This window comes from Equus quagga, chromosome 7 (genome assembly GCF_021613505.1).
Source record: "Equus quagga isolate Etosha38 chromosome 7, UCLA_HA_Equagga_1.0, whole genome shotgun sequence".
In the NCBI taxonomy this organism is placed as follows: Eukaryota; Metazoa; Chordata; class Mammalia; order Perissodactyla; family Equidae; genus Equus; species Equus quagga.
This window is the reverse complement of record NC_060273.1, coordinates 61,334,717-61,354,723: the sequence shown is the minus strand read 5'-3', so window position 1 is coordinate 61,354,723 and position 20,007 is coordinate 61,334,717. Positions and strand designations below refer to the sequence as shown.

At 44.2% G+C, this 20,007-nt stretch overlaps 1 protein-coding gene across 8 annotated transcripts in view; it reads right to left on the bottom strand.

Annotated features, from left to right (window-relative positions):
- The window catches only part of ATP10B (ATPase phospholipid transporting 10B (putative)), a 285,082-nt gene that overhangs the window by 16,031 nt on the left and 249,044 nt on the right, over positions 1-20,007 (bottom strand). For all 8 annotated transcript variants that reach the window (XM_046667349.1, XM_046667350.1, XM_046667353.1 and 5 more), the window contains 6 exons: positions 18,366-18,550; positions 13,822-14,143; positions 10,944-11,020; positions 9,476-9,601; positions 2,422-2,622; positions 837-917 (listed from right to left, as the gene is read on the bottom strand). In XM_046667349.1, the coding sequence (XP_046523305.1) occupies positions 837-917; positions 2,422-2,622; positions 9,476-9,601; positions 10,944-11,020; positions 13,822-14,143; positions 18,366-18,550 (992 nt within the window). The remainder of the gene's footprint in view (positions 1-836; positions 918-2,421; positions 2,623-9,475; positions 9,602-10,943; positions 11,021-13,821; positions 14,144-18,365; positions 18,551-20,007) is intronic.

The window sequence follows — 20,007 nt, the reverse complement described above, 5'->3', positions numbered from 1 at the left end:
TCAAATGGTCCTAGATAGCAGATTTGTTGAGCACATCATGGGGACAAAAGATGAAGCTGGAAAGGCAAGTAGAGGCCTGGGCAGGGAGGGTATTATAAGTGAGAAAATTCAAACATAGCACAAAACGTCTGCTTCGTTGACACCCATCTTGTTGCTAGTTGCAAAAGTATGTGAGCCCAGAGGTCAGATAGACACCACTGTTTACCTAGTAGCAATTATCCCACATCCTGGTTCCCCGTCCAGGAAGAATGCAGATATCCTTTGCTATCTAAATTCTTACTCTTTAAACTGGGGGACCAAATTGAGATGCGGCTGGTATCCCTTGTTATCTGCATTCTTGCTTTTATTTCAGATAATGTAGTATTCCTTACTATCAGAACTTGCTGCCTGAATGCTGCTTTGACCTTAGAAGCACAACTATAAATATAAATCAAGGGTTGTAAATTCAAATACCTTCAGTGCTCAAGTAAGAAAGAGTAAATGAGTGAAGAAGGCCAGGTATAAGACAAAAGGGAGTGGTGGGGACTATGGCAAGCTGGAGAACATGCACCCTATCTAAACAGGTCTGTTGAGTCAACTCTGGATTTTTGCCATGAGGGAAAAATCACCCAGTGTACTGATAGCTTTCAGTTTTTCAAAAGCTGGCAGAAATTAAGCTCTTTTAGTAAAGTGTTCTGACTTTTCAAATACCCTGGTTTGGATGTAATCTGCAGGCCACCTGTTTGGAGCCTCTGCTCTAAAGTGTCCAGAAAGACACTACCAGTCTAGGACTTCATATAAACAGGAGCAATGCTACTCTGTGATTTGTATGGTTAGAATGGGATTAGATGACTTACCAGGTAAGGAATAAAGAAACAGATGAGGCTCTGGTAGAATGCATCCATCATGGAAATCCAGAAAGTGAACATGTTATAGCACTGCCAGGAAAGAATACATCAACAGTTACCGCCCTCGAAGCAAGCCTCTTTGCTTTGCAAGCAACTTCCTCATGCTGAGCTGGAGCACACTATATGGCACTTACAACACCTCTTATCTTAGAGGCAATAGAATGGAATGATTTAGAGCATGGACCTGGGGGTGACAGACCTCAGTTCAAATCTTAGCTCTATCACCAACTGTGACCTTGTGCAAGTCACTAAACTGATTTGAGAATTGATTCTTCTTCCGTAGAAAGTGGAAGAAAACAACACCAACTATTTTCTTGGGTTTTGAGAGGTCTAAATGCAATTGTGCATTAGTGCTCAGTTATTAATGACTACCATTCATTTGCACGTTGCTAGTGCTAAGACGAACTTGGTAAGTCTGGGGATTCTAAGGTTTTTAAAAAGGAGCTCTCAATCACAGCCCAGGATCACAGGTCCCAAGAGACAGAGCTCGGTGGCTTCAGAGATAAGACTTCCCATTTTGTGCTTCAGTCTTCCTGCCTTCCCTGGGAAAAGTGAAACCGTTTACAGTTTGTTTTTGCTACATTAACTTCTTTTAATGTTAGATACTCAAGGAATGCATTATGCAGCCAGCTTGCCTACAGGAAGGGGACACTTAGAATGGCCTAGCATGTACATGTGCCACCCCCACGTCTCCCTCGCCTGAAATGCTGGGCTGTCTTGCTCTCCTCCAGTCTTTGGGTCAGGATTGGGCTTGGTTCTTTGTTGGCTGTCCACCCAACATCACCAGCTCTCAAATACCACATCTGACTTGGCTCTCCTTTCCCCCAGGTGCAAAGGTACTCTAGGCATTTCGATGTCCCTTTTCCCAGAGCTCCTCCTTCGAGGGGGTTGGTTTCCCTCTCTGTCTCTTCCACCCAACCTCCTGGCCCACGTCTGTGCCAGTCTGACCACCTGGACTGGTGCTGTACGACTTCTTCAAATCATCCTGGGCACCAGTGGGGCCTCCCTGTGCCTTCTAAGAAACTATCCTGATGGCTTCTTGGGCCTCCTTCAGTCTACTTGATACTAGCAAGTTCTAGACCACGTGTAACCTTGAGTTTTAAGTTTTGCTTTCCCCGATGTGAGGTAGAAGCCCTCATTTTTGAATGTCTCACCCAGTAATGAGCAAACTAGCTTTAACCCCAGGGGTTCCCAAACCAAGCCTTGGGGGGTTCTGTCGAAAGCCTGGAGAGAGAAACCAGCTAAGAGGGAACTTTCTGCATGTCCTCTCCCCCTTCAACTAGGGCAGTCACGTATTAATGTGTGATATAATTAAGAGAGAACTAAAAAGAAAAATACCTATGGGTCTGGTCCATCACCCTCAACAGCAAATGAGAAACAGGCCAGCAACAGGGAGCCGAGTTCCTCGGTCACATGGGAGGTAAGTGGCAGAGTGGGACCCCCAGCCCAGTGCTCTTTCTCTGACACCTCCAGGGAGGAGTCGGAGGTCAGGCAGAAGCTGAGGCCACCTCCCCCGCCTGCCCGGGCCCCTCACCTCGGAGTTCTGGCCGCGCTTGTATAGCTCAGGCAACGCCAGGAGAGTTTCTGCAGAGATGTCTTTATCGAGGATTCCAAAGACGAGAGGAGGCAAGGAGGTGAAGAAGAGATTGAAGAATATCATCTGCCAGTAATCAATCATGGTGGAGCCAGAGAAGCCACAGAAGAACTGGTACCAGAAGAGCAGGTTGACGTAGCACTGCGGGCAGAGAGCGTGGCCTTGTGAGCGCGGACCTGCGGGCAGCTTGTCATCTGCTGCTGCTCGGGAGCTCCGACAAGTCACCTGCGCTGACTTGGGGCTTCAGTTTCCTCATTCATGGCATGCAGGATGTGTAAGGTTTGGAGAGAACACTAATCCTCGGAGCAGCAGGTGCTGCTGCGATTACTACTACCACTAACTAGTCTTAATGTTCTTCAGGACCTGAAGGAAACCCCACCAGCTTGTTAAGGTAGTAAACTCTGGTGGGTAAGAGCACAGGTTTTGGAGGCAAAGAGGCCTGGTTGTGAATCCCCAATTCTGTCATTTACTAGCTGTGTGACCTTAGGCAAATGGCTTAACTTTTCTGAACATCATCTTGGCATCTTTCAGATGGAAATAGAAGTACCTAGACTACAACACGTGACACATAAAAGGCAGTGATTATTAGTAGTAGTGTGGTAAAAGAAAAGGATGTCCCTGAGAGAGGGATGACAGAAAACTGGACCGCAGGCAGGAAGCCTGGCGGGAAGATGACTTCACGAGGTTTTCCTCAACAATACTTCCCTAATGGTCATGCAACTCTGGAGGGTGAATAAGAAATCTTCTGCCTAAACTTGCTTTATGTTTTCAAAGGTCCTTCCCACTCCAGGCCTCCCCGCCTGAGATGGGCTGGGTCACTATTATTGTCTACCGTATTGTGACGTGGTTTGGTGACTTGACCAAGGTCATGTAAGCAGCCGGTCCTGGAGTAACCACTAGAGCTTCTCAGCTCGGTGTCGCTGAGGCACAGAGAGGTGAAGGGTACTGTAAGAAATCATTCGGCAGGTTTGTGTTCAAGCTAGAATTCTCATTCCCTAACTACTGGGTCAGTGTTATTTTGCTCTCTATTTATTCTTGTAATGATGATAATATGAACGTTAATATTATTAGTCGTAGTCAGAAATAATTATTGAGCTATTTGTGCCAGGTGTGTGAGAGGTATTATAGGATCAGTAGATAGTACATTATTAGATGTGCAATATACATTATAATTTGTCCTAACAATCTTGCAAGATTAGTATTATTGCTAATATAAAACTATATTTGTGTGTTATATTAATATATTACATATTGATAATAAGAATATTAGTCCCACTCTACAGCTGAGGAATCTGAGGCTCTGAGATACTCAGCTACCCCTTGCTCAAGTTCAGAGCTAGAAAGTGGTACAACCAGCCACTGAGTTTTCAAAGCTCTCTCTCTTTGACCATCCCTCAAGCTTTCTCAGCCCCATCTTTGGATGATGCAGTGACAATACTGAACGAGATTCTTCCAGCCAAGGAGTTCCGTCCTTTGGCTTTTCTGCCCAGATGACTAGTGGGCAGCATCCTGGCTCTGAGAGAGATCCCAGTACTCTGAGAATCCTGGACTTTGCATCTCTCTGCCTGAAGGCCAGGCTCGCCTCCCTTGGCGATTCCAGGCTCCAGGTCACCTCCTCCCACTGCAGTCTCGTGCTGTCGCAAGGGATTTCCTCCTGCACTCGAGTTTTGGTGAAGTTATTTCTCAGAGGAGGGGATTTAGGGGGAAGGGGCTCAGTTATTTCCTGTGCTGTAGGTAGGTTTGAAATACACTATCGGCAGACTTTGAGCCCCCAGATCAATATCAACCACTTGTGTACTTGACACGGAGGGTTTGAGAAGAACCAAAGTATTAGAAAGTCTCTTTGATACCAGTGTTCAGCAAATGTATGAGGCTTCAACTTCTCTGTGTGTGGTTTAAAAAATTCTTTTCGGCCCTTCGTGCTCCTTGCCTTGCTTCTCCCTCCCCAACTAGATGGGTGAGACGATAACTCTCACCTCCATCTACACATAGGCAGCTTGAGTGGCTCAGATAGGGTAAGCGACTAAACCAAAGTCCCTCAGCCACTGGGGTTGGAACAGTGACTTGAGGTTCTAGAATCCTAGGATGACAGGGCTGGAAGTGACATATAATTCAACCTCGTCATCTTACAGATGAGATCAATAATAGCAACAATGGCAATAAAGACTCATAAAGCACTTACTCTGTGGCAAGCTCTGTTCTGATCCATTCAATTCTCCTAATGGCCCTCTGAGGCAGTCACTATTATCCCCATTTTCCATTTGAGGAAACTGAGCCTCCGAGAGGTCAAGTGACTAGGCTGGGATTATAGAGGTAGTAAGCAGTGAAGCTGGGATTCAGACCCAGATGTCTGGCTCCGGAGTCTACCCTCATCATATGTGGGAAGTGGATGCACTTGTTAAAGTGAATTCAAGATCTGAGAGCACAGCTCAACGTCCAGCACTCCAGTGCAGAGTCCTTTATCCCACACTAGGAAAGGCAGTAGGTTCCACCCTGGGGTGCTGTGTGGGGAAAGCATTGCACACAGACCGCTGTGGCTGGCAGTTTCTGCCATGGATGCCAGAGGGGGCGAGGCAGCACATGTACTCTCCACAGGCCATCCTCTAACGTCTCACAATGTAGTTCTAGCCCTTTTACCCCAAGCCTGAATCTCCCCGGACTGCGAGCATCAGCTTTGTCTCACCAAATTGCAGTTTCTAAGTTGTACACCATTATCATCCTGTACGAGCCATGATGCTTGATCCAGTGTTCACTCAAGCTCTGGTCATAGGCAAAGGTGAGGAAGGAAGAGGGGCGATGGCCTTGGCTGGTGTGGAAGGGGTGTGGAAGCTCTGTGGCCAAGTGTGACGACATCATCACGTAACATTCTTGAACAATTTGTGTTGAGGCATGGTGCTAGGGAGGCTTGGAGAGCAGACACACGACCTGTGTCAGAGCGACCCTTGCCTGCAAGGAATTTGGCAACTACCAGAGAAGAGGGTGCTTGGACCTCCAGGAGGCACGAAATGCCATCATGACGAGGACAGTGGGGAGTGTGGAGTAGACTAGAACTGGGTCCCATCCTGATTCTGTGACTTAGTTAGCTGTGAGATCTGGGTAACCCCGTTGGCCCTCAGCTACCACATCTATAAAATAGATAATAACTGTCCCCACCCCATAAGGCTGTTAGCACCTGTTGTTGTCATTGTCATCATTATCACCTAGTTTAATCTGGACAAACTAAGCATACACTGTATTTGGGGTGCTGTTCTAAGCACCTCACACATTTTAACTCATATATGCACACAATAAACCTGAGAGTTCTGTGGTATCCCCATTTTACAGACAAAGAGACTGAGATACAGAGAGCTTAAATAAGTAATTAAGGACACATTGCTATTAAGTAGCAGGGCGGGGCTGGGGTTTGAGCCCAGTCTGGCTCTAGCACATATGCTCTTAACCCCTACACCACACTTAGCTCTCATAGTTACGTATGTACGTAAAGTTCTTAGCACAGAGTCTGGTGCACGGTAGGTTCTCTATAAATGGTGGTGGATGTTAATGTTAGTATACCAAACAGTATCAAGCAGTACTAAGCACCAAGGAAATAGTACAGGCACCAAGGTGGCGTGGAGAACTTGAGTGAACTGCCTGTTGAGGTTTATTGAGCTCTTTGCCCTACCCGACACAGCAGTGGTGTCAAAGGGCTTCATCTAAGCCCTAGTTAAAGCAATAAAGTGCTATGTGTTTGGATATCATTGGCTCAGTTTCCCATTGAGATGTTCTTATTGAATTATAATTTAATATTGATTTTTATTAAGGGTTGTTAGAAAAACGGGTGACCATATAGAGGTTAATTTTCGTTTCCTATAAAAATGCCACTGAAGACAAGTTCCTGAAAATTTTTGTGTGACCTTTTTCTAATTGTTTGCAAATTGATCTCTGGATTTAGATGAAAGTGGGAGTCTTTCTCCTGGAGAACTGGTCTGCTGTTTTAACCACATATTTCATACTCAGCATCTTATCTCAGGTTCCTCTCTATGTTTCCTGATCCAAACCCTTATGTTTCCTTTATAACTTCCCTATTGCCTTCATGTTTTTACTGTATGTCACTTAGACTTTTTGGAATTAGATACAATCTATGCTATAAAATAATAAACTGCTGGAAATATTTCCTTAAAGGACTCAGATTATTGACCTCTCCTTCTTGGCAGGGAGTCTGGTTAACTCATAGTTGTAGCTCCTCTTCTTTCAGGTCATAGCTTACACATTATTTTCCTCTTGGTTGATTAGGTTGAGGCTCCTGGTGATAGTCCATCATATTCTAACCTTCCTCTAAGAAGATGTGCCATAGGAAATGTTTTTTAGCTTTTAATTTCTTTTTCCCTATACTAGTGCTTGTCAGTCTTTAAGGTTCATATGAATCACCTGGGGGGTCTTACTCAACATGCAGATTCTGAGTTAATATGCCTGGGGTACAGCCTAAGGATCCACATTTCTAACCAGCTTCTAGGTGATGCTCATGCTGCTAGTCCAAGAACCACATTTTGAGAAGATTTATTGAGACCAGGAGATGACAAACTACATCCTGCAGAACAAATCCAGCCATAAGTAAGGTTTCAGTGGGGCACAGCCACACTGGTTCATTTGCATATTGTTTATAGCTACTTTCATGTTGCCACAGCAGAGTGGAGCAGGTGTGACAGAGGCTGCATGGCCCACAAAACTGAAAATGTGTATTATGTGAGCCTTTGCAGAATAAGTTTGCTGAGGCCTGATTTAGACTGTAAGCCTCTTGAGGGCGGGGACCAAGTCTGTCTAGATCTCTGGTCTATACCTAGTGCCTGATAATATTCCTGACACAGCAGGTGTTCAATAATGATTTGAATAAATGAAGTAAATCTAAGTTGTTCTATTTTCCTAACACTCATCCTGGAGTTTCAACATTAAGGAGCATTCCATTCCTCTGCAGGCATGTTCGGACCTTGTTTCCATTTCCCCTGCCTGCCTGGAATCTTTGTGCCCCGGAGCGAGCATGTTGAACCCAGTGATGGCATCGCGGAAACTGGGTGCCTGCTTTTCCTCCCAAGAAGCTACAGTGCAGTAATTAATTCATTGTTCAAATTTCAGAGCAGGCAGGGTTTTAATCCCCTCTGAAATTAGTTTTGGATGTGGAAGTCATAGTTTTCCACCCTTTAATTGCAATGGGGAGATAATGCAGCATCAGTATCGCAATTTCAAGCGCGGCATCGGGCTGGAAATAAATATCATTTAAGCTTTAAAAGCATGGCTGGCTGGAAACGTTTCCTTTTCTATTTCACAAATTTAATGCGGAGGAGAGGTTGTGCTTATTCAAAAGAACAATTCCTTTGGAGGCAAGAAAAAAATTAAACAGGGGCATTTTGAATTCTAGGTAAACAGGCTTTCATGCTGAGAGTGAGGTTCGGGTCAAATAGAGAGTCTTGTTTGCTGAAATAATATTACCATCCAGTTTATCAAATTTACATTATTTTCTTGTCATCCTGTTTATTTACATATACATTAAACTTTGCACAGAAAGACTCACTCCTGAGCGAGGGTGCCTGTGTCAGTGCCTGAAAACAGGACTGGGATAATGGAGCAAGAGGGAAAAAATAGCAATTTCATAGCTGCTATGTGGCTAATTTCTCTTCCATCACCGTGGTCTTAATCTTCTCTTTTTCCTTATGCAAACAGGAATCGGATACTATTTGGAGACACTCGGGAATTATTCAAAGATCCTTGAACCAGAAAATAAAAACCTCAGGCCCTGTTCCCTCCCTTAGTACAGCAATGTTCTGACTTCTTCTATACCCATTGTTAATCGAGGGCTTTTCATAAGAGCCTCTGATAGCTTTAACACCTCAGTTGGTGTGGGCCTGCTTTGGGCACTTATGAGCAGAAAGAAGTAATGGACATATTTTTTAGGAGAAACAATAATATCTTCATACGATTGTCTGTATTTGTATAGTGATTTCCTGAGCCCTGACACCAAGGCCTCTTGATAATACTTCTAGAGACAGGGAGAGTCAGTCTCCCATCTTATTGACGAGGAAACCAAGGCTCAGAGAGGTTATGTGACTCTTTCAAGTTCTCTCGGCATGCTAGAGTCAGGCAAGACTAGACCCAGATGAACTCCCCGCTCCAAATATTTTTGCCAGTAGGTATTTTACTTAGTGTCCTCACCTCTATGCACTCCCTGCTGGGAAGGCTGGCGATGCTGAAGTGTTAGGTAGAAGCCACCTAGTCCTAAAGCCTTCCTCTCCCAAGGGTTGGCATGTGGCGCTTGGATTGGGGTGGCTCTATCTGGGGAGAAAATCTAAGATATAGGTCAGGCCAGTTCTTCACATCTTCCCTGATGTCAGAAAATAAATCTTATTTATGGAGGCCCTCTAAGAGTAACGACAGCAGCAAGAATGATAGTAGAAAATAATGGCGAACGTTATAGGGTGATTACTACATGCCAATCACTTTGGTGTGTGTATACATATGTATATATGTGTATGTTTGTATGTGTGTGTGTGTGTGTGTGTATATAAGCTCTCATTGAATCCTCATAGCAAATATGTGAACTGTACTATTACCATCCCCATTTTAGAGATGGTGAAATGAGGGTACAGGGCCATTATCAAAGATAGGAGCCCTGGATTTGAATCAGGTATGTCTGACTCCAGAGTCCACACCTGCAAGAACTCATGCTGCCTCTTATGTGTCAGGTGCTTTCCATATAGTCTTGCAAATCCTCATAGAACTGCACAAAATACATAGTATTAGTCCCATTTTATCAAAGAAGAAGTTGAGGCCCAGAGAAGTGAATTGTCTTGCCCAAGCTCACAGAGCTAGTAACGGACAGTTTCAGGATTCAAAATCCAGGCCAGCCTGACTCATTCCCTTATTCTGAGATGCTTTGTCTATCACTGTGGGGAGAGCTGGTCCCCAGCAAGGACTGGCAAGGACTCGCAAGGTTCGGGTAGGAGGTTAGCACAGGGCTACTCACCACATTCTTGTAGAAGTAGTACACCACCATCCTGGCCAGGCGTGAGTAACACCAGTGGCCGTGCACGAGCAGCAGCTTCTTGAGGTGTCTGAAGTGGGAGATGGCAAAGTCGCTGGACATGACGGCCTGAGAGGGCAGAGCAGACACCAGTTTCCATCCATGCTGCCAATGCGCTGCAGAGGCTCCCTTAAGGGCACTGCTCTTTTCTAAGTCCACGGCTAGTGGGTCTGAAAGAACCTCTGTCACTACATGGCACCCTTGGGTGGCTTTTTGGACTCTGACACCTCACTCTCTCTTCTGGGAAATCCAAACCTCACCAGAATCTGAGAAGCGCAGGTCAAAAGGGACCAGTGGTCTAGTGTGGCCCTTCATCTCCTTCCATGTATCCAACAAGCATTTATTGCGGCCCAGTACATGTCGGGTACCATGGGATGCAATGGTTAACCAGAGAGTAGGGGCTTCCATGCAGCTAATCCTCAAACATCTGCCCACCCTTGGCCACCCCCTGAGGCAGGCCATTTGCCTGCCCCATCAGATGGAGCTGATGGGTGGATAGTTCTTCCTTTACATGGAGTTGAAACGTGTCTTCTGCCTTTGGGATTACTCAGAACAAGACACAGCTCACAGTACTCTTTAAGAGTATGAGGCTTGGACATGCCTGATTATAAATCCTGGTATGAGTCTTGGTCAGGCTGTTTTACCTCCCTCAGCCTCAGTTTCCTCATCTGAAAGAAATGGAGTAACAATCCCTAACACACAGGGTTGTGGTGACTGTTAAATTAATTGGGATAATAAATGTGAAGTGCTCAATAGGCTCTGGCATATGGTACATAACCAAAGGGAACAGTGTCCCTTCATCCTCACCATCAAATATGGGCAATGCCTAATATCTGCATTAATGTCCCCTAATGTGGGGGGGCACAATTGTTAATGGTTCAAAACCACAAAGTGGGGTCTGTTGTAAAGGGAAACATTAACAGCTCAAAGCTGAATTTTGACTAAATTAGGTACACTGTTAATTAAAGTGTACCAAGCAATTTATAGGTCAATCTAGCCATCAAGACTAAAATGGCAATTGAAGAATGTTTTCAGATGTTCCTATATCTGTCACTGCTCACAGAGGGCACTGCAACTTTGGATGTGAGTGGAGGTTACGGAGGAAGCGCGGAGTCAGAGGAAGGCTTAGTCTTCCCTGAGTGGTTGGGTACTATTTGGCTTTAGAATACACGTATTGCCAGCTGTCTGTAAAGAGCCGAGCATGCTTTGATCTCTCTCTGTGTTCTGAAGGACTGAGCAGTAGGGATGTGGTGATGGAGGTTACGTCTAGGCATGGAAGCCTCCTGACTTTCAGACAATAATTCTGCAAGCCTCTTTGGGAGAAGTTCCTCCAACCCTGTGGGGAGTTCCTTAACTCTCCAACAAGGATCAAAGAGAACAAGGAAGAAACAAGAGTTGCAGGGAACAATACCTGCATGCCTTCCTGTCCAGATATTCCAATCCCAATATCAGCAGCTTGAATCATGCTTACGTCATTTGCTCCATCACCTGAAAGAAGAGAGGGCACGAGGAGTCTTTATTCCTGGTCCAACTGCTGCGTGATAATGAGAAGGGTTTCACAGAGTGGCTCTAAAGTGTCCCCATTTGTACATAATTGAATCCCTTTAATGTGCCTCTGAATAGTCCTATAGGAGAAGCCATTGCTACAGTATTTGGCCTGAGAGATATTTTTCTTCTTTGGACAAGAAGCCCCTCTTTTTCTTTGTCATTCAACAAATATTGCATCTTTTTTTCTAGGCACAATATTAGGTATTGGGGCTACAACGGTGAGTGAATGAGACATGGGTAGTGCTTCACAGTTTACAAAAAGGCCTCCACAAATGTTACAACCGACTTTACTGATGAGCAAATGGAGAATTTGAGCGATGTAGAGACTTGGCAAGGGTCATCCAGCTAGTGATGGACCCAGGAGATTTGGAACTCAGATTTTCTGATTCCAGGGCTGGCATACCTTCCCTAACTCAGCATGAGTTAAAATACTGACTATATCGAGACAACCGGAATGTTTGGACAGCTGAAGTATCAGAGATTGTCAATTGTGTCCAAGGACAGGGACAGTGTTCAGTTTTGTTTCTGAAGATAGGAAAATGGGGTTGACTGATTTTTTTGGTTGAGGCACATTTAGTCACACTGAGTTCCTGTTCACGAAACTAAGTTGTTTCAGGAAATTGGAGGTGAGGGCATGGAAATACATACATACACACAGCCTCCTTTTATCCCAGCCCTGCCAAATAGATTTTCCTGTGATGATGAAAATGTCCTGTATCTTTACCATTCATTACAGAAACTACTAGCTCCACGTGACTATTAAAATGCGGCTGGTGAAATTGTATTTCAATTTAATTAATTTTAAATTTAAATAGCCACGTGCAGCCAGGTGGCAGCCATTTTGGACAGCACAGGTCTGTACAGTGAGGCCTCCCTCACAAGCCTGGCTTTTCCCAGTGCCTTTTCTTTCAGACTAGAGTTTAGCAAACTTTTTCTCTAAAGGGCCAGATAGTAAATATTTTAGGCTTTGTGGGCCAAGAAGCAAAACTGAACAACTGTTCTTGCTGAGAGGCAAATAGTCTTTTACACATTTTGCATTTAAAAACATCAAAACCATTCTTAGCATGCCTACAAAAACATGCAGTGGGCTGGATTTAGCCTGCGGGCTGTAGTTTGTAGACTGCATTGCCCTCATTCTCCTCCTGGCCTCACCCCTTTTTCCAGGAGTTTATTTTAATAATATGCAATTAAATTTATAGTAGACATCATAGAGAATATGGCATTGGGGGAGAGAATTTTCTACCCCTAATTATTTGGCAATAAAATGGTTGATCTTAAATTTTGTCATTATAAGTAGCCATTGTTCTTATAGTGATGATGTTTTTCTTGGTAGTGTAACAATGCATAATTTTAATCTTCTGCATGGCAGAACAAATCTAACCTTTAACCTCTTCCGTTAGCAAGCCAGTGGAAGTAGAGGGTAGAATCCTGCTGTTTCTCACCCTGCTGGTTGTGTTTCTGCTGCTATGGGGGTGAAGCCAATCTCTTACCTCAGTCCTGGGCTATTGCCTTGTGTGTCTGAAGTTTTGAGGAAGATAATTCAGAGAATAAAATTAGGATTCTAAAGCTCTGCTCCCTATATTCTATTCCCTCTTTTTTTGGACCACTTTTACCTGAAGACCAGGAGAATAAACAATGTATGAGAGGCCTCTTATTTGAAATACAATGGAAAGAAAATCTCTTCTCATGTCTGTGTAGGAGGAAGAGAACCTGGGACCATCTGTAAGAATGGCCCTCCATGAGTGCAATATTGACCGTGTGTTTGGTGAGTGCCGGGCATGGCAGGAAATGGTGAATAAGACTGTCATTGTCCCTCTACTCGAGGAGCTCATAGTCTACCAAGCAGGCCTTCACAGAAAGCGAAACAGTGCTTTAGAGCCCTGAGGGCTGGGTGCCGCAGGAGCTCCCAGAGGAAAGGAAGCTTAGGTGGGATTGGAAGGAAGAGCGTTTCACAGAGGAAACAGGTTTGGAAGTGAGAAAGACAGGACAAGGCTCGTGGAGAATGGTAAGCAATTCGAACGTGGAGTGCTGGGTGTGGAGAGAGGAAGGCGGCTGCGGCGAGAAAGATGGCTGAAGGGTTAATGGAGAAGAGGTCGTGAAGGTTCTTGTAAACCAGGTTTGGTTGTTGCGGGAAGGTTTGAAGTAAGTACAGTTTTTATTTCTCTGCCTCAACTGTGATTAATTTAGTCTCTTAGGAGGAATTCTTCATCCACCAACAAGCCAGCATTTATTGAGGGCAGGCTTCGTGCGGGGCCTTGTATTTAGGAATGAACGTACAAAATTAAATACGGGACAGACCTAACTTTTAAAATCTCCCCACCAGCCAGCAATACTTAGCAGAACATCAAATCCACAAACACCTGAGGTTCACAGTACTGTGTCATGTGTTAAGTATTGAAGGGAAAATGGTCTGTATTCCCAGAATTGAGTTGGCCTGAGTGTATACTGTTGAGCTCCCTGGATGTTCTGAATTTGAGGCCCCTATTGACTTTGACCTCCAGCCAAGTCCTGATTTTTCCTTAGCTGACCTGCTAATCCTGAGAACTTTGATTCACTCTCCCACTCTACTTAACCTCTGCTTTGTTTCCTGGCTGCCACAGCTTGATTGTCACTTTGAACTTTCTCCCTCTAAGACAATGACCCTCAGCCTGAGCATCTTGACTTTGATACCTGAACTCCCACCTCTGGCCTGGTCAGATCAGCCTTGCCAAGCTGCCACCCACACTCAGCATGACAGGTACCTATGGAAAGGGTCATGACGCTCAACTTGTCTCGCACCAGCTTGACTACCATACTCTTCTGGAGTGGGGTGGAGCGGCAGCACAGGACAGACCGGCAATACTGAGTTAACTCCAGAAATTTCTCCTCCAGCTTTCCCTGGAAAATGGCATTCAATGTCTTCCCATCGATGACCAATCCAATGTCTGGAACTGCAGCTCCTGAGGTGGGGGGTGGTGTCTGAGAAGGTAGGCGGAACCCAAAGAGCTTGTGGTCCGGCTTCCGCACTTCATCAAATTGCTTTACCTCTTCCAAAGCACAGTTGAGGATGGATTCACAGGTTTCCTGTAGTCAGAATAATAAACGCAGTATTGGTAAGTAACATTGGAAATGTAGGTTAAAAATGTCACTTTATCCTTTAGCAAAATTGTTATAAAACTCTACCACCACAGAGATTACTACGGAACCATCCTCTGAATTTTACACTTCCTTGCAATATATCAAACAGCATCAAAGCAATATTAATTTGGAACCAAATTAATGGCCAACATAGGAGAGACTGCTTGGGAATGGGAGTGAAACAGCTCAGCAAGATGGGGACTGATACAGGGATGGTATAAGATAATAAATAACACTGACATGATGGTAACATAACGACAAGATGTCATACATTATGGTATTTTCTATTTCTCACAAGCCATTTCAGTTTTCCTTTGTTCCTCAGAACATCCCTTTGTGGTAGGTACGGTGGGCATTACTGACTTTCCTTTAGATATGAGCACATTGAAACAGTGCAATCATCAGTAACTTGCCCCCACGACTTAGTAGTGGAGGCAGATCATTACTCCCTAAACTGTGGCTTCTTAGTTGAAAAAAAAATTGACTGCGTGTTTATCCGTTGTTATGAATGTGTTAGTTAGATTGGTTAAAACTGACCATGGATGTGAAAATTTTATTGATTTAAAGAAACTTCTTTGAAATCAATAGATTCTTTTCTTCTATTTACCTTGAAAACAGTGAAGAAGCTACTTGCTCTTATGAATTCTCCATTACTTTTTATTTATTAATTTAATTTTTAATTGAAGTAACTGGTTTATAACATTATATAAATTTCAGGTGTAAATCATTATATTTCAATTTCTGTGTCGACTACATCATATTCACCACTCAAATTCTAACACCATTCTTTACTTTTGATTACATCAGAGATAAAGTCAGATTTGGGTTCTAAATACATCCTTCATACCTGTTTAATGTCTGTAACCATCACTTTTTAATAAGGAGAGAGAAAAATTGTGGCAGTCAACTGTATTACCAGTTTTAATAGCATTGTTTTGTTCAGATGATCTTTATTCAGTGCTGTTCTTTTATCAATGGCAGGGGATGATGATTTTTCATTTACTGTAGTGCCAAAAATTTCTTCTAAAAATAAATTTAAAATGTTCAAATTGAGTCAATTTAAATGAACCCATTAAATGAAAAACAGGTAATATGCGGATCTTGGCAAAAATTGTGAAGGTTGTTCTGAAATGACAGGTTTGGGGACCATTGATCTAGAAGTTTCTGAGACTGTTTGGAATAATTTACTTTGGAGCGAGTAGGACCACAGTTCGTTATTCTGGAGTCTTCCTTTAGGGATGCTAAACTGAGTGCCGTAGGCAATAAGAGGTGCACAGACCTATAGGGGCCACAGGAAGTAGTTCCAGGAGGAGGTGGTTGTACCTGAAGCACCTATCTGGGAAAGTGACCAGGATGGTCCTTGCTGGAAGTTGGGGTTAGCACAAATTATATACATTCCTCAGACACATGACTGCAACAAGTCATTGGCGATGTAAGCTTCAAGGTGAAATCTCTGATTTTACTTATTTCAAATTTTCCATGTGATAATCACAATAGGTACCATTCATTTAATATTTAATATGTCAGGTACTGTGGTAGGCAACCTCTAAGATGACTCTCAAGGATCTCCACCTCCTGGTATTCATGCTATTGTGGAATCTCCTCCCCTTGAGTGGGCTACAACTAGTGACTCCTTCCTAATGAGAATTCTGTGAGAGAGAGGATTCTGAGAGGGAATTCTGTGAAAATGATGGGATGTCACTTTCCAGGTTAATTTACAAAAAGACTGTGGCTACGATTTGGTGCTCTTTCTCACCCTCTTGGATGGCTTGCCCTGGGGAAAAAGCAGCTCCTTGGAGAGGCCCACAGGGCGAGGAACCGAGGCCTGCCAACAATCACGTCTGTGAGCTTGGAAGAAGGACTCGTCTCCATCCTCAAATGACCCATCCAGTTGAGCCTTTAGATGAGCCCACGACCTTGACTGACAGCTTGACTACAACCTCAGGACAGACTTTGAACCAGAGGTACCCGGCTAAGCCACTCCTGGACTCCTAACCCACAGAAATTGAGTGATAACAAAAATCTGCTATTTTCAGCTGCTAAGTGTTGGGGTAATTTGTTAATTAGTAGAAATATTGTGCTAATAAGTATTTTTCTTCTATGCTTTTATTTAACCCTCCCAATAGCCCCTGAAACAAATCTTTTTAATCCCTATTTTACAGATGAGGAGACTAAAGTTCAGAAAGGTGTGGTATCTGGACCATAGTAAGCCTTCAATATATGTCATTAATAATACAACAATAGTTGCTATTCTTAGTTCCTGTCTAATACTGGACGCCCTTCTAAAATTCCTTGACAGAGCAACACTTCCAGTGATGGGTTAGTAACTCTCTCATCTTACAGATGAGAAGCCTGAGGTCGAGCCAGGTCCCATAACTTGCTTGTAACTTTAAGATACATAACAAAGAAACGGTAGTGCTAAATCAATTTATAATGAATTAGGCAGATTAAAACCCTTGGAGGAAATATCCATTGAATATGTAATTACATTAAACTGTGGTTTAAATAAATCTGAGATTTGGAATGGATTTCCCCAGTGTCTATCTTAACATATCTATGCAGCCACCACTTTTTCCCAGACAAGGGGATGAGAAAGACTAATATTACAGGTTTAGCAGACCCAGGGGTGGGGGCAGGGCCTAACCATCTCGGAGGGTCCCGGATAACTATAAAACAGTTGACAGTGACTTAACATGGAGTGTGGCCCACTGCTCCTTAGCAACTTTGGCTAATTAATTAACAAACATCTTCAGCTCCTTACAGAAGAGCATTGCATTTCACAGAACCCAAAGAAGCCCACTCCATCCTTGGGCTGCCTGACTCAGGTTTGCCAAAGTCCTCCTTCTGGAATCACCTGGAGTGAAATGATCATTGCAAGCGGGGCAGGCACACATCAATGGGGATCACAGGGATCAAGCACTCAAGCAAGCTGCAAATTACTTTCTTTCCTAAGCATAATATTAACACCAAAGATTTCCCTGAGATTAAGTTCATTTCGAGAATTCATCGGGGTTTAATCTAATCATAGCGCAATCTGCGCACCTGACAGGAAAGTAATGATTTTTCCAATTTATCTAAGGGCCTAAGGCACTTTTCTCAGTATACTCTACCTTTGGTGGTGGTGGTTGTTTTTTTTTTTAATCTGTATATGTGGATTCTTCATGGAATAAAAGCCAAATTTAAACCTCCCAAACTTCTGTGCTGGGTCCAGATCAGCCTCAGGCAAAACGGAAAGAGATTCCACCATGTTCCCTGCCTCTTTTTCTGTGCCATTCTTTCCCTTTCCCACCTTCCCCTCTCTTCTCCATCCTTTTCCACACGGCAGGCCCTAGCTCTCCAGGTGCCCTCTACCCACCAGCCCTGCAATGCAGTGCTGTCCTGTTCCCTTTTGATAGCATACATCACAATGCCTGCTTCCCATGTTCATCAGCCAAGAAGATAGTGGAACCTGACCTTCTGGAGTTAACATTGTGAAAATAGATTTTTCCTCTTAAATGTAAAATTGTGTTACATCCTTGAATATATACAGCCCTCTCTTGAAACCTCTCTCCCTGCCATCCACAACCTATTTGGGTTGAAAATTGCAGTTTTAGGACTTTGTTTTTCTTTCTCTCCCTCACCCCATCAAAACATACTGGTCTCATATATCATTCCCTCCAGGTTTTAGTCCACGGCAAACCAGTTTGATACACAAATGAGAGCTGAAATTTTAAACTCAGACTATCAATGGATGAGTTAATCCAAAGTATAAGAAATGAACAATTGAGGTTTTATGAGCAAGCAATATGGTGTAATGCACATAGCATTGGCCTGGGAGGAGAGCAGCTTTCCAGACTTAGTCTTTCTATCAGAAACTACCAGGCTGACCTTGGGCAGGTGGTGGCCCAGGTGGACTTCATTTCCTCATCTGTAGAATGGGGAGAGTGGGTCAAGGGTGGAATTTGGGAGAGGGGAATCTTTCTAATACGTACTGCTGGAGGTAATATAAATAGGCTGGTCAACCATGTGTGGGGATGAGGCAGGAGATGTTGGGCTGGATGACTTCCAGGGCCCTATGGGCTCTAAGATTTGGAGGTAGGGGTGCTTCCCCTGTGTACCCAAATCCCACCCCTAAGCCTGTCTCCTGTTGGCTTGGCACTTAAATGTCTGAGCCGTACTTAGGCCTCACCTGACTCTCCGTGTTAATGGAGTAAACGGTGTCGGTCTGATCTAGCAATCTGCAGGAATAGGCGATATTGACCGCTGTCTCCTGCTTATCTCCAGTCAAGACCCAGAGCTGGATCCCAGCCTCCCGCAGAGCAGCGATTGTGTCTGGAACACCTTCCTGCAGCCGGTCTTCGATCCCAGTGGCTCCTGGAGTGATCAAAGATACCAGAGCTCATATTTATGGTGAAAAACTAGCTGCTTAATTTCCCCAAAGCCCTATCAAGCCAGGCAATGATTATTAAATGTCTTCCACGTTCTAGGCTGTGCTAAGTACCCAGGATACAGCAGTGAAATAGACAGACCTAGTCCCTACCCTCTTGAAGCTCAAAGGCCTGTTGAATAAAGATTGATAACTGAGCTATATGAGGAGAGAAGCCCAGGGTGCCACACAAACTTTTATCAGAGACCCAAACTTCATCTGGACGGTCAAGGAAGGCCTTGCTGAGGAAGTGTCATTGAAGCTCAAACCTGGAAGATAAAGTCAAGAGACGGGGACGGAGGAGAATTCCAGGTGGAGGGATCAGTGTGTGTGAAGCCCAACGGTCAGCGTGGAAGACGACACAGCTGGGTGAGAGGTGAGATCAGGAAGGGAGGTAAGGGGCAGGAGCATGCAGAGCCTGTCTGGGCATCGAGGGATTCAGAATTCATTTAGTAGCAAAGAAAGCTCCAGCAGGGAGTAAAGCTGGAGAGCGACAGGACCAGTTTTGAGTTTTAAGATCATTCTGGAGAACAGATTGGAGATTGGAGGCAGCAGGAGGAGATTCAGGGCTAACAGTGAGTTGGAGGCTGAGCAGGAGTGCAGAGGAGAGCTGACCGTGGCCGGGACCCGCACAGTGACCATCGGAGCACAGAGAAGTGGAGAGACTGAAATCTTTGCTCTGCAACTGCTCACAGCAGAATTAACCGAGACTCAAGTTTTTGATAATATTCTTGGAGAGAATTAAATATGCAGATTCCATAATTTCTGAATGATCTCAAGCTTTACACCAACCCTGATGAATATATACCCAAATATTGAATAGTTGCTAAGCGATTAAGCCAAAATAAATCTGCATTTAAATTGAGATTCATTTCAGAGCACAGACTAATGGCTGCCCATTTCACTCTGGGCAGGAGCAAGGCAGTTCATTTCTTTTAATAATCCCAAGTGACAATAGGTTGGCAAAGCAGTTACACTGGATGCATATTGAAAAGATCATTTCATTTTGTGGGACCCAGCGTGAATGCAATGCAGCTTTTACTGGCACGGCAGTTTCCTAGTGGTAGGATGAAATCTCTTCCTAGCCCAGTCCTCTCCTTCTGCAGCCAACTTGAGGGAAGAAAACTAACCTCTCTACCCTGAAATGTGTTTTGTATTTCAGACCCAAATGCACAGGAGAACAACCCCGTGAAAAGTGAAGGCTCGATCCTCACTTTTCCCTCCAAGGCTTAGCCTGGAAGGGGAGACTCTGAAGCTGATTTACATTACAGGGAGGCAGAGTGAAGGAGAGGAGAGGAAAAACACATTTATTTGTGTGAAAGAGAAAATGAAACAGGAGGGTTGTGAGAGCCTTTCCCAGCCAGGGAAGCCGACAGGTCCTGACAAGTGTGCTCTCTTTCATGCA